At 40.3% G+C, this 14507-nt stretch overlaps 1 protein-coding gene across 4 annotated transcripts in view; it reads right to left on the bottom strand.

The window, feature by feature from the left end:
- Positions 1 to 14507, bottom strand: part of POC1A (POC1 centriolar protein A) — a 78520-nt gene that overhangs the window by 36127 nt on the left and 27886 nt on the right. For all 4 annotated transcript variants that reach the window (XM_051627766.1, XM_051627764.1, XM_051627765.1 and 1 more), the window contains 5 exons: positions 11589 to 11760; positions 10209 to 10388; positions 8992 to 9099; positions 6818 to 6933; positions 1496 to 1629 (listed from right to left, as the gene is read on the bottom strand). In XM_051627766.1, the coding sequence (XP_051483726.1) occupies positions 1496 to 1629; positions 6818 to 6933; positions 8992 to 9099; positions 10209 to 10388; positions 11589 to 11760 (710 nt within the window). The remainder of the gene's footprint in view (positions 1 to 1495; positions 1630 to 6817; positions 6934 to 8991; positions 9100 to 10208; positions 10389 to 11588; positions 11761 to 14507) is intronic.

The following is a 14507-nucleotide window of genomic DNA, read 5'->3' as shown; positions in this document are numbered from 1 at the left end:
AGTTGTGCCAGTGTGAAAGCATTTCCAATGCCAGTCAGATGCTCAGGAGAGCAAGGCAGACATTGTCTTACTGATCTGGAACAGTGAGGGGAAAAAACAGAGCTTTAACTCTACTTCTGAACTGATGATTTACAAACCAACTGTGTTATAGAAGCCCTGAGCTAAGCACATCATCAGCCTAAAGGGACTTTATTGTCTAATTATGAAGATCTCCATCACCATAATCACTTTTGGACTCTCAGTCAAAGCTGAACTTTTTTTTTTGAGCCATGGCACTGGTAGAGGAACAGCCTGCAGCACAGAAGGGAGGAAAATGGAAAGCAGGTTCAGCCTCTGGCTGAAGAATAACCAGGCACATCCCTTTGCTGAGGCAAGGGTGAGAGATGCAAAGATCCACTGTCCCTCCACACTTCCCCAATACCAGCATTTAATTTTCCTTCCCCCATTCTTTTCAGTATTTGAACTGTTTGGTCGGTTTTAACCAGATCTTCCCATGAAGCAGAGCTTTAAGTATGAGGCTTTTCCATTTTACCATTAATATTACAAAAAAGGGTAAGAGAAATGACAGAAAAAACTTGGTATTTTTAGACATCAGACAAGGCAGTCACTAAACATAAAGCCACAAGAAGCTAGAATTATCAGTTTTGCAGTTTGCACAGCTACCACTGTTGACCAGAACCATCTCCACCACCCCCAACAACTTCAGGTTAAGATTTTTCCCCAGCTAGTTTTGATGCTTTAAGACTCAGCCCCCATTTTAACAGACACACAAATGGGTTAAGAATTTCTGTTCCCTTTGTCTCTGTGGAAAGGGAACCTTTAAAGCAGGTCTGCTTTTTCATGCCCCTAAGCCCCATTCAGCATGAACAATGAAATTAGTCTATTTTCATTTAGCATTTAAAGAGAGCTCTAAGCATTTATATAATTAACCTTACAAGCAACGCATCCAGAAGCATAATACTAAGAGGCAAATCAGTTAAACTTAACCAACCAGCAGCATTTATCACCTTCAATTATTTAATTTAGTCAATTAACAAAATAGAAATGCGTTCCCAAATCAGGTCCCAACATTTATTTCCTTCATTGCACCATTACTGCCCTTAAGTCTCCTGTCAGATGAACAGCATTTATCTTCACAACACCTGTATCAGGGGGGCAAGTTTTATCTGCACCACTCTAGAGAGGGAGACAGTCAGAGCTGCAGGACAAAATGTGCACAACAGACCCAGCTCTGACCGTGCTCCTTAGGACACAGATTCGCATCCTCAATACCAGAGCTCCCTTTCTGCCTTACTTTCTCATCCTCTCCATTCCTGCCTCACCTTCTTCCTTCCCCATAGGTCTTCCCTTCAAAAGAAGTCATTATCTTAAAGACTATTATTGTTTTATGCAAGGAAGTTTTCAAAATATTTTTGGTGAGAAAGAAGGAAAAGCTCAAGCACAAGTTTGCCCAGTTTGTTATTTGTCTGTTGCTGTAGAAAAGGCTTCGTCTCACCTGGTGACCATGAAGAGTATACAGAAGTCTTCCTTCTAGCAAGTCCAGAATTTTAAGAGTTGAATCATTGGAAGCAGTAACCAGATAGTTTCCAGAAGGGTGAAAGGAAAGACTGTTTACCACAGCACTGTGCACTACAAATGGAAAAAAACATACATAATAATCACCAAGACCAGTTTACACAAGCCCAAGGCAAAAGAATAAAATAAAGTGCAAGCACATTCCAATTTTCTATTCTAAAGTTTAACAGGAAAATTATCATGGGGAAGCATTCCACAAAGACTCTTGAAAGCATTGGAGAACAAGGGCAGTATGCAATTCTTGTAAAAATAGGCACTACTTTATTGAAAGGAAAAAGGAAGCTTTGCCAGTTATTCTGGGAGATTTAAGGCTACAAAAGCTTCCAGCATAGCCCCAAAATGCAACTATAAGCACAAGTGAGCTATAAGATTCTGTGAGAGAACTGGACACAAACATCATTTAATACTGTGGAGCTGCTGTTCTCACTCCCAAGTGATTCTACGAGAAAATCTATATGTTGGTACATTAATGAGAAGACTGAAACTGTGATGAAAGACAAACTTGCAGTTGGCATTGCACAGACTCTTTTGGTTTACTAACCAAGACTGGGTTTCAGAGAAACTACGAAAGAAGAACCAGCAACTTGGAGGTGGTCCAGTATAAGCATTACTGCTCCAGAAATCCAATTTACCTCACCAAAACTTTAGAACAAGTATGGATAGACAAACTATCAGGAATTTGAACTTCCAATAAAGCAATCCTTCCTGTGTGGTGATGAAGCCTACGAGTTATTTTGAAGAAAGTGGAAGGAAGTGCTCTAGAAAAAACATCAAACTACGCTTTCAAGTTCATGGCAACATTAAACACCTACCTCACGTAGGGCTTTTTTTCCCCTCCCCAGACTTTTACAGAACAGGCTACTGAACATATTGATGTACGAGAACATGCAGTACTTCACACATGCACAACTTTCTGAGCCTATGTAACATTGCAGAACATTAAGACTGTGCTTGGAGAGGGTTTTAACTATCCAATTATTCTTAACTGTACTATGTGCCCTCCAAATGTTCTGGTATCTCAAATCCACTACTAGTACATCCTCCCCCAACTAACTTTATATTCCCTTCAGAGTTTATTGTGCATTTAAAATCTAAACTGTTATGTTAGAAAACTCTCCAAATACAAATGCAAAACACTAGAACTGATTGTTATCTTTTGTAGATGTGGATTTGAAGCAGAACTTGGAAATAACCTTGTTCAATTGTAAAACAGACTGTATTTACTTTTGTAACTCTCAGGAACACTAGGTACCTCAACTTCAGTTCTGAGAACATAACTCCTTTTAGTCTGGACCACTAAAAACACAGAAGAAAACCTTAACACAGGTGACTTCTACACATTTACACTTGGTGAATACCAACTCTATCAAACAGCCAGATCTTTCTCTACCCCTCCAGCTCTGCATTACACTATGTAGAAAAAAAAATACAAACTGAGTTTTTCCTCCTGGAAGAGTGCTACATAGATTTCTCCTTTGAAAGTTTTATTCTGAGTGATTTGTAACACTCCTCACCCCATTATTTTCTATACTCAGACAAAGACAAACTTATTTTGTCAACTAAGGCAAGTCCTGAAAGGAATCACAGCAGGAATAGACAAAGTTAATGATATATCCTCCAATTTAAAGATAATGATTAAATATTTCCAGTGTCACCAAAAAAACCTTTCATAATGGAAAGGACTCACACAGACTGGCTGTGTAAGCAGTTGCAGCTACTGTGCCAAGGAGCTCTTTGCTGTTGTAAGCTCAAAGAAAAACTTCATCTCTCTTCTGCCAGACCAGCTCATGCCTCTCACTAGACCATTCAGGAGTCTTCTCCAAAAACTTGCCAACACTTTCTGCAACCTTGCTTAATTTCATGTTGTAAACAATAAACCCAGGGCACCACCAGGTGCCACCTCCTCCTGTCTTGTTGCTACAAGGTTATTTTTCCACCAGCCAAGCCCTAGAATGGTATTTAAAGGACCTACACTGGGGGGCAATTACTAAAATTGAGTCGTGCCAGCCTATAGAGTGGCTGAACATTAACTGTCCCAAGTTTGACAATACTACTTTTATGTAATTAGTGAATGCAACCTCTTAGTAACCATCAGTCAGAAGATAAATTAGAATGGTCTTGACACTGCCACAGGCCCCAGCAAACAGATAACCACCATCCAGCTCCAGCTGAACCGTGTAAAAATACCAGCTGATCTTTTTTAAATAGCAATTTTTTAATAAAAGGTTAGAACTGTTTCCATAGACTTGTAGAAGTTTCCCCACCACAATTTTGCACAGGAAAAATGTCAGGTAATAAACATTGTTCATTCAGTAAATGTAACCAGAGCATATTTTACTTTGCTAAAAAAACCACACACACCACACAAAAGGTTTTGCAGTTTGCTCTCTACATCCAACTTTCATTTACAAAACGCAAAGTTGGAACAAGTCCTGGCAGCAAGAGCCAAAACTGCTTAAAGACTAATCAATTTTGGAAAACAACTCAATTTAACATGCAAAAATTTGTGGCAGAGCTACTTATCTATTAACTCCTCGATGCAACTCAATCTTTGGAACATCTTCCATTGAAACCAGGCAGCACAAGCAGCTAGTGAGGAAGAGTTGCCCTCTAGCGGAACTGCGATGGCAGCTTCACTTTGCAAGAGCCACAAAACTAGACCAGATTTAGCCAAAAGGCATGTGCATAAACCCTCAGGAGAGCAGGAGTTCCAAGCACATCTTCCAGAACATGTTACAAATGCATCAGTTTGCAGCCACATCTGCATGAAGTGACCAAACACAGTCACCAGTGCAATTTTAGGTTTTTCTTTGGCTTTCCTCACTATTCCTAGATCAAAGTTTAATACACAATTAGAATTTACATCGTAGCTGATTAAAAATAAATCAGGAAAAGATTGCTTCAATAGCAAGGGTATCAGACTAAATTGCCATTCAACAGGGGTGGAATTCAGGGGAAACATATAACTCCAAGACAAAAAAATAAACCTGGCAGCCAAACTAAACAACATTAGATGTGGACAATTTAATAGCAGTAAGTGGAAAGCAGGAAGAGATGATTTCTGAGCCAAGTTATACTGTGGCTGGAAACATGCACTGCAGATCTTGCCACTGTTGAAAAGCTGATAAAGTAGGTTAAAGGACAATCCAAAACTGCTCAAGTATTTAAACACACTACCTAGTTTAGCAACAAGACTTCAGAAAGGTATTTCCAAGTTTTGACAGGGGTCACAAGTTAACAATGCTTATTAGACAATAAGCACATTTCAGGATTTATCATTGTAACTGTAGTAGCTCAATACTGATGAATTGGAACAACAGTCCTCAGAAGGTTTGATTTCCATTAGATTTTGTTAACTATCAGAGAACTGGAAATGATTGTAAGTCTATAAGAATAACTGAAGAAATAAAAAAGTCAATCACATTATATGAGAGTTCAAGGAGCTCAGGCATGTTTACAGTTGTAAAATAGTTCAAAGAGTGCTTAACTTGACTACGCAGGGAGAATACACTTGAGAGGAGGATCCCACATTTAGAGGGCAGGAATAAAACACAATCCAGAAGCAGGAAGTTGATACTAAAAATAAGGAACATGTTCCAATGTTGGTAGTGTCACTGTCAGTGCTTAATAGTCTGATGAGGTTATCAAAATGGTGTTTCCATCTATATGCCAAGAGCAAAAGGACAGCTCTATAAATACAGCAAAAATAAGAAAGCATTCCAAAGCCTGTAGACTGTTTCTACTGTATAGCAATCTCTTTTTGGGGAACTTTTTTAACTTTTTTTATGGAACCCAAAGGACTTTCAAAACCTTAGTATCTTCTCTGTAGACAAACTGCAGTTGCTTCAAGATGAGTAATGTCCAATTGCTCTTACCTACCAAAAAAGGTCTAGTCTTCACAGGCTGCTGTGAAGGAAGACAGAGAGAAAAACTCTGCTCTTTAAACATCACAACATTTTCTCTGCCTTTATACTTCAAGAGAAACTGGAGAACTTGTATTGTTGGCCTGAAAATTCTTTCATTGCCTTGTGAGTAAAGGGATACATTGTCAAAAGCACTTTAAAAAAACAATTATAGTTACATAAAGCCAGGAGGACCAACAGCTTTAATTCAGAACTCAGTTTTTGTCTCTTAACTGCAAAATTAGCAAGAATTAACTGCAAGCTATTTTATTACTCTTTTTCTGCTTGGCACTCAGCTGCAAAGCTGCTGCAGGAGGAACTGACAGTGTCTGATATGGATGGCAGACACAGTAACACACCAGGCTCCAGCCTGGTGTCTGCTTCAGTAGCATGCCAAAAGCAGTCTTCATGAGAAGCTAACAAAATTAAGTTTAATAAGCTATCTGTACTGGAAATTATGCTTAAGAATGTATGGATTTACAAAATAATGACAGCCCTAAATATAATAGTAAAGGAAGAAAAAAACACATTTAGGCTCCAGCAACTAACAAGCACAAAACAGTATGATCAAGCTCAAACAAGCTTGCAGGGCTGGGAAAGGACTTTTTCCTATCCAGTTCTACCAAATGGCAGCACTGACCAGTTTGACAAGAACTGTCCATGGGAGGACAGGCCACTTTGGAGGTAACGGTTAAAAAAAAAAAATTATTATGTAGGTTCCTAACTATGAAAACTAGTTACTCCAAGGACAAGCCAACCTGGACAAGACATACCAAGTTCAAGGCTAATTCTGAAAGCTGAGAACCAAAGGAGATACTGGAGAAGGAACTGTAAACATGGATCATGGTAGAGATTTGAAATTGGTTGAGACTTTTGATTTTCCTCTTTTGTGAACTTTTCCTAATTTTCCTCATGAAGGACTTGACCCTTTGTTTTGCTGGAATCTGATTCCTCTCCTGTAGGCTTACTTGGAATCAAAGGCCACATCCTTTTTACTGCACACCCCCTTAATAACAGTGAATATGAACCAAGTGGCATGGCAGATAACATCTATGCACACCTGCAACATGGGACAGTTTCAATGTTGCTTTTTGATCTTTTTTGATGGTGGCCAGAGTAGGAGAAATTGGAACAGAGTTATTTCTTGCCAATATATAAGAATTGGTCTTCAAGAACAAAGCAAATCATAATGTTTAGTGGGAAAAAGAAAAAAAGGCTTCCACTGGCAGGCCTAACCCAGCCTTTCTGGAAGATCAGCAGGTGATGGAGAAACAAGCCGTGGATTTCAGAGCAATTCATATAAATATGTAGAAAGTTCTGACTTCAAAATCTTAACTTGCCTTGATAATGTTGAAGGAGTCTATTCATCCTAACGTCCCACACTTTCACTGTGTTGTCTGCACCAGCTGCAGCAATGCAGGTACCACTGGGATGAAATTCCACATGATTCACAAACCTGTAAATTGCAGTTAAATCCAACTGTTTACATTCAGCTCTTGCTAAAGATCAAAAAGGTCTTTTCAAGAAGGGAAGATACATTATGGTGCATTGAACATTACAGAAAGGAGGAGACAACCCGAAAATTCAAATTGCTGAATTTCTGTCAAGACTTTGCTTATAACCCCAAGCAGACTGCAGGATTTTATCCAAGTGTGCCAGCTTCAATGTTTTACATTACAGGTGTAGGAGCTGTGGACAAAAACCTCCCACAACCTGATGGATCTGACTGTCACAACAACATTTTCAAGCGTCCACTTCATGTTTGCATAACACACATTTCCTATGAAATTAACTGGATTTCTAGAGCAGCATGTACAAGAGTGAACAGATCTATTTCTTCTATAGTTTTACATATTTTTAAGATGGAACTTTCTGAATTTGTGTCTGAATCACATGTTGCCACTTACAAGATAGCAAAGCTCAGACTAAATTTCTTTTTGGATTTGTATGCAATTAATTTTTATCTTGAACACACAAGTACAATAAAACCTTCAGAACCTTCAGTGAAGAGCATCTTTTAATTCCTCACCCAATCCATGCAAGAAATTGGATAAAATAGCCCTTTGATCATCCCTGTAACAGTTCATGAGACTGAATCCTTTGCATCTTGTAACAACAGCTGAGGAAGTAGAGATATTTCAATTGGTTATTTGGACAAGGTATATTCTTAAAAGCACTGGAAAAAATAATGCTGTCTGAATTTGTCTTAATATCATTGTATATTACCTGGAAAAAACAACTTTGTACTTAAAAATTCAGTGTAGCAAGAAACTAGGAAGATTCCAGTCTCAGCTCTCTTTAGACTTGTTTTTGTGTTTCTAGACAAAGAAACTTCTGCTGTGGCTCAATACTCTTCATGAAGAAAAGTCCAGTTCAACAACTGTCTTTCTGAATAAAGCATTTAATGGAATAACTTTGTTATTCAAATATTTGAGGATGAAACAAAGCATCCAAGCACCAACCTGCCAGTACACTTCTGCTCTTTTAGTTCACTTCAATCAGAGCAAAAAGCTTAACAGAATTAGAAGAACAAATAAAGAATTTAAGCATCTCCAAAAATAATAAAGCATAAAGAAACTAAGGCTTGATGTGATAGATGAAATATAATCTCAAGGTTCCAATCTGGACAAGTCATAAGAAGATCTAAGCTACTCCAAAAGCTCTTGCATCTCATCCTCTGCTGTTTTGTAATAGCCACTAATGATTTCTGAAGAGGTAGAAATTATTGCCAGGATAAGGGCCTCTGACTGCAGTCACAAAACCAGGGGTACATTTACCAGGTATCCTCATAGGGGTGGACCTGCTGAAAAACAGTTCCAAGGAGAAGAATCTGGGAGTGCTGGTAGACAGTAAGTTATCCATGAACCAGCAATATGCCCTGGCCACTAAGAAGACCAATGGAATCCTGGGATGCATAAGGAAGAGCGTGGCTGGCACACTGAGAGGGTCATTCTCCCCTTCTACTCTGCCCTGGTGAGGCCGAATCTGGAATACTACATCCAGTTCTGGGCTCCCCTGTTCAAGAGAGACAGGGAACTACTGGAGAGAGTCCAGCGGAGGGCAGCGAAGATAACTGGGGGACTGGAGCATCTCCCTGATGAAGAAAGGCTGGGTGGGACTCTCTAGCCTGGAGAAGAGAAGGCTGAGCGGAGAACTTATTAATGCCTACAAGTATCTAAAGGGTGGGTGCAAGGAGGATGGAGCCACTCTTTTCAGTAGTTCCCAGTGACAGGATGAGGGACAATGGGCACAAGCTGGAACAGGGGAAAAACTTCTTTACAGTGAGGGTGACAAGAGCCCTGGAACCGGCTGCCCAGGGAGGTTGTGGAGCCAGCTTCTCTGGAGATTAAAGACCTGCCAGGATGCAGCCCTGAATCATGTGCTCCAAGGGATCCTGCTTTAGCAGGGGAGTTGGACTAGATGATCTCTAGAGGTCCCTCCCAACTCTGACAATCCTGTGATTCATTTCAGCAATCACAAGAAGGCTGGTCCTCAAGTATCCCCAGGTACTCACCCCCCATTCTCACAGAAGGAGTGTATACATTCTCTGCTGGTTTTATCCCACAGTTTGACAGTTTTATCATCGCTGGCTGACACTATTAATCGCCCGTCAGGAGAGAACCTAAGACAAAAGATACAGCAATTAGGAGATGCCCCCAAACAAAAGGTGTATGGCATCAACTGGATTTGGCCACCTGTCAAGGTGTACTGGTAACACTCACTCAAGTCACGTCAGCATCAATGAGACTTAAAATCCAACCACTGTAAGTTGAGGGAGAAAAAATAAACCTTAGGTCCTCACAGTATCCCTAATTCCCCAAGCACATAAAATAATCCACAGAAAAGTCTTCAGTCTGACTTTAGATCTGTTCCACTTGCTTCAATTTTGAGTGTATCTCAAGTTGTCTCTCTACCCTGATTCAAAACAATTCCTCTCTTTGCCACAAGCATTTGGAGAAATAAAATTAATCCCAAGATAACAGTTGTGTCAGAAGCTGCTCCATCCTTTGAGTGCCTTAGAAGGATGTATTAAGCTTCTATCTCAAATTTCATACATGAGATCAATCTTCAGAGGCAGACATTTTACAAGACCAGGACTTGAGTCTCTAACTGAAGATCATCATCATCACCCACACTGGAAAAACATTTCTTCTGCTCTATGGCAGGCATTTATAGTACTACCAGCCACTGCCACCACCACATTCAAGTACTATTTCAACTTTTCATTTACAGAGAGATCGTGGCTTTATCCTAAATACATATACACACATGAAAACCTCTCAGAACAACTGAGAAGAACAACTGAAGACCAAATCCAAGACAGTGATCAGGAAATAATGTTTTTAGTATGGCAGCATTTGCAGCATTTTGGAAGGAGCTCAGGTGATCATTTTAAACTAGAGGCATGACAAGTCTGGAAGTAACTAAGCTGAAATAACAATTATAAATCTCTCATTTTGCTTCTGTTTGCAACTTCAAGATGCAAAAGTCTCCATACCAGGCAAAAGCAAATCACTAAGTAGAAAAGTCTTTTGACAAAGATCACTGAAGAAACCCAAAGTGGGTACAAAACTATGAGCCAAGGGACCTCTCTGCAGGTCAGCAACATATTTCAGCCAGTAGACACTCTTAAATCATCCTGCACAGAGGTGTGTTACACAAGACAGTGGTGTTCAGTCTCTGCTTTGAGTAATAAATCCCCATCTCTAGTTGTCAGAAAGCTAAACTTACCTGGCACAGCGAACCCAGTTTATGTGTTGACTAAGTGAGAACAGAAACTTCTGTCTGTGAACTGTCCACACTTTGACTGTTTTGTCATCAGAAGCTGTAACTAAGGACTGGCCATCGTTGGAGAAATGAACACTTCTTACAGTTGCTGTATGAGCCTTGAACACAGTAGATTCTCCTTTGCTATACAGAAGGAAAAAAAAATATGTCAAAATGGCACAACAGGACAGCAAAAGCGTTATGTACCTGAAAACACCAAGTTTCTGCATGCTGAGAAGTGCTATTAGTCACCACTTCTATATGAAATCCCTATCTTACATTAGGAAGAACATGTTGACCAACCCTAAATAAAGTCATGAGCTATACAGATTATGTAGCTAAAACCAGTTGTTCAACACTGGTTTCCTATAAAGGGGCAAAAATACTGCTGTTAATTTGTGCAAGCATTTAAAACAACATTTTTGGAAACACCAATATAAAAGAAGATGCTGAGATTCTGTTGCCACATCCTTTTCTACAAGGCAGGTGAGAAGGGAGGTGAAATGTTTTCACAGTTCATCTAGACAGAGCCAAGCAGGCAACTACCTCACAGCTACTCCTGGAATGGCCCCTACTCCAGCTGAATGCTTCCACTACAGCCTCAAACCTGAAATAACATGACTGAATTCCATGTGCCTGGTGTGAGGCACTGAGCAAGCTACCAGTAACACAGCCAGGCAAGACAAAATACAAGGTATTTACAGAGAAATGCATGAGACATTCTTCTGGTAAATGAAGACAGGGCACCTTTATAGACCAAAGTGCAAGATATTTAGAGACCCAAGAGGCATCTGGCATCTTGGTCCAAAATACATCTCCAGCATCTTCTGTGCTAAAAAAAGCTCAATACTCACAGACAGAAGAGAACAACAGAAAGACAGGGTGGCTTGCTATCTCCTCCATTAGAATTTAACAGGATAACAGTTTGGGGACTACAATAAGTATGCAAGCTAGTAACTTCCACCCTGCTCACAGAACATCCTAAACCCCACCTTGTGTTTCACCATCTTGTGTAACACTGACAGAGACACAAAGGTTCAGTTTACTGGGAACAAACACAAACTGGGGAAGAAAAATCCTACAATTCACCAGTGATGAGTTACATTAGTGACATCAACACAGGAAGTTAACACTGACTTTAAGCTTTGCAAAGGATTTTAGTTTTTTTCCAATGCAATTTCAAGACCAAATTACCTCTCCTCTGTGAGAGCTGCCACATCAAATGGTTCTTTTTTCCTTCAAACAGATCCCAGTCTCATGGCTGGAGAACCACTATCAAGAAGCAAGGAGAAACCCAATCCACAGTTAAAACACAAAAAGAGAGAGAAGGGAATAGATACTTACACACTAGGAATCCACAAACGGACTGTTTTGTCTCTAGAGCCTGAAGCCACTAGGTGACCAGAAGGTGAAAACTGCACACACATCACTGCATCTTTGTGGCCCACAAAGCGATAGGCTCTGGTCTGAGGTCTCATACTCCAGATCATCAAGCACGAATCCATCGAGCCACTTGCTAAAATGAAAAAAACAAACAAGGCAAAACTTGCATTCATTCTCCTCCAATTACACTGAAACTGCATTTCACACCCAATTCACCACCACAGCTACCAGCAATCTGAAGCACATTGTCCTTTAAGTTTCACCAATGCATATTTCATATATCTATATATTCATATATATACACATATAAACTGCATATTTCATTTGTAATTCAAAGTCACACATTGGTTGAATTGACAATCCTACTTCCAAGGTAGTTCACGCAACACCTGCAGAAGCAAAACCCAAGTTGCAAAACTTTTTCCAAGTAAATACATGCTAAGGAAACACATGGAAGGTCTGGAGATGAAGGTTCTCTCATCACTTTTTCATTGGGAAGCAGAGACAGCTATCAGCTGCAGCAGCCTAAATACCAACTAACACTACAGATTAAGCACCTGTGTGTTGGTGACAAACACAGCCCAGCTGCATCTCCCACCAACACCTTGCTGCAAAACATTTATCAAATCCAGCTCAGCAGTTCTTAATCTGTATTAAAAAAGCAGGCTTGCAACACAACTAGAGCAGCGTTCAGCTTGCTATCAGAAGAAGGGGTCAGCAGGGCTTGATAGTAGTCAGGAGAGGCTTTCAGGAACTATGGCTGGAGATAGGGTCCCTCCATCTACTCACACTGACTTTTCCACTCATGCCTACTTCTACACTCACTTGTGGGAACAAAAAACCAATGAACCAACAATCACCACAACCTGCCTTTACTCTTGAATTCCTAAGAAAGGGGTGGAAGAAGGCAAAGGCATGCCCTAAAATGAAGAAAGAAGAGAAAGGGCTGGAGGGGGAGCCCAGAGAGCAAAGACTCTGCTTATGGGATAGCAGCCAGCTCCAAGGCCAGATGCTGCTTTTTCAAGACCTCCCTCAGCAGCAAGAGCAAAGGGTCACTTAAGTAGAAGGCAGAATTCAGGTGCCCAACAGCCACTGTGAGCACAACAGACAACTCATTTCTGTGACACTGAATTTCATATGAGCTACATCCCCCTCCGTGCCTGACAAGAGCAGTATCAGTTCCTGCCAGGAACACCAGGCAACAGGTTTCCCAAACAAGAGAATAAATTCCACTTCAGTCTACAACGTCCTGGCTCAGGTCCCATCACCACCTCCTAGCTGGGAAGGCTGAAGATCTGCCTGTCCCCTAAAGCCCACCACACTGTGCCAGGTCTGCAGTAGTGGGGCTCTGGTGATTTGTAAAAGAGCAAACAAGAGTCTATAGCAACTTACAGTCTCTAACAATGACAGTAAAAATAACCCCTTCAAATCAATTTTAATGCCCAAATAACAGAAAACTTTGTATAATTTCCACAGACAAATACAGAACATACACATCTTAGCCTGCCAACAAACCCAAACTGCATCTGTATCTCTCTACCCGAGTGCCAAGTGAGGCATATCTCCAGGGAGATCTTAAGATGCTCCTAGAAAAAAAAGAAAATATCAGTTTGATGGTAGATTCTGACACAGCAGTATCATAATTACAAGATTACTTCAGTTAATTAGTGTTATGGCAAGATACCAAATAGCTTTTGCTGGAAATGCCCTATTTTACAGTCATTTCAATACAAGAATAAATCATCTCTTTCCTGCTACCTGATATAGGATTAATTCATACCAGATTCAGAGAATCATTCACTATGCATGCCCCTTAAAGGGAAACAAAAAACCTTACATATTTGTCAGTTCAGTTGTTTTTGTTTTGTGGGTTTTTTTTTATCTCACAGAGGCAACACCTCTCCTTAGTGATATAAAAATTTAAGGGGAGACAACTGTGTCCAAGTAGATTGAGCACAGGGGCCAGTGTCAAGAGATTTGAACATTAGTCATAACTACACTAAGTCATTGTCTGGCAAGGGCATTCAGCTGCAATATCCACAGGGCTGATGTTAAAAATGTAAGGAAAATAACGCTCTGACATCTTAATTAAACACTTTAGTATGATACTGCTTATATTTGACCTGCTGGCCACAACTATTACCATTACTGGATTGGGCAAGCAAACTAGTGGAATAAAAAGATCAAGTCCAGTAGGTTTGGTTGGGTTTTTTGAAAGGTAAAAGTGGTGAACAAGAACTTAAGAATCTCCTTAGAGTCACTTACACAACTGACCAAACAGAATCAGGAAAAAAAATAATTCCTAGAACTTGTTCCCTTTCTTGTCTCATTTACTAGAAATACTGAGTGTAACACTTTCATGGTCTAGATGGAGGCAAAAGTCCCCAGTACCACTTCTGAAAGCAATGCTAAATTACATTCAGAGCACCCTTGCAAGACAGAGACCTGTCCCTGGATCAAGTTTTAGGGAAGCACAAACAGAATCATGGACACAGAGCAGAGTGAACTCTTGCTCTACAGTCAAAAACGCAGAAGTGGAAAAGACAGCAGACAACAATAAAAACAGCATGGAAAGAGGGGGCCCAAAACAAGCTGGATTCATTTTCATTTCCTTGCAGTTTCCAGACTGTTCTGTAGGTTGCAAGATCCAGAACAGGACCCGCTAGACAGCTGCACTTCTGCTTATTCATGCCTACTGCACCCACTGCCTACCACATATTTTGCCCCAAATAACCACTGATGCCTTATCTTCTCTCTAAGCCAAAGCCACGTCCCTGTGCCACACAAGCTGAATGGTGACTTCACTAAGAGCCAAAACCCCTCCTGGTTCCTACTCAAAGCACATACAGGTTACTGAGCAGCAACTGGGACAGGAGCTGT

Source organism: Apus apus, chromosome 9, assembly GCF_020740795.1.
Source record: "Apus apus isolate bApuApu2 chromosome 9, bApuApu2.pri.cur, whole genome shotgun sequence".
NCBI classification, from domain to species: Eukaryota; Metazoa; Chordata; class Aves; order Apodiformes; family Apodidae; genus Apus; species Apus apus.
The sequence above is the reverse complement of the archived record's forward strand: the minus strand, read 5'-3'. Positions and strand labels throughout refer to the sequence as shown.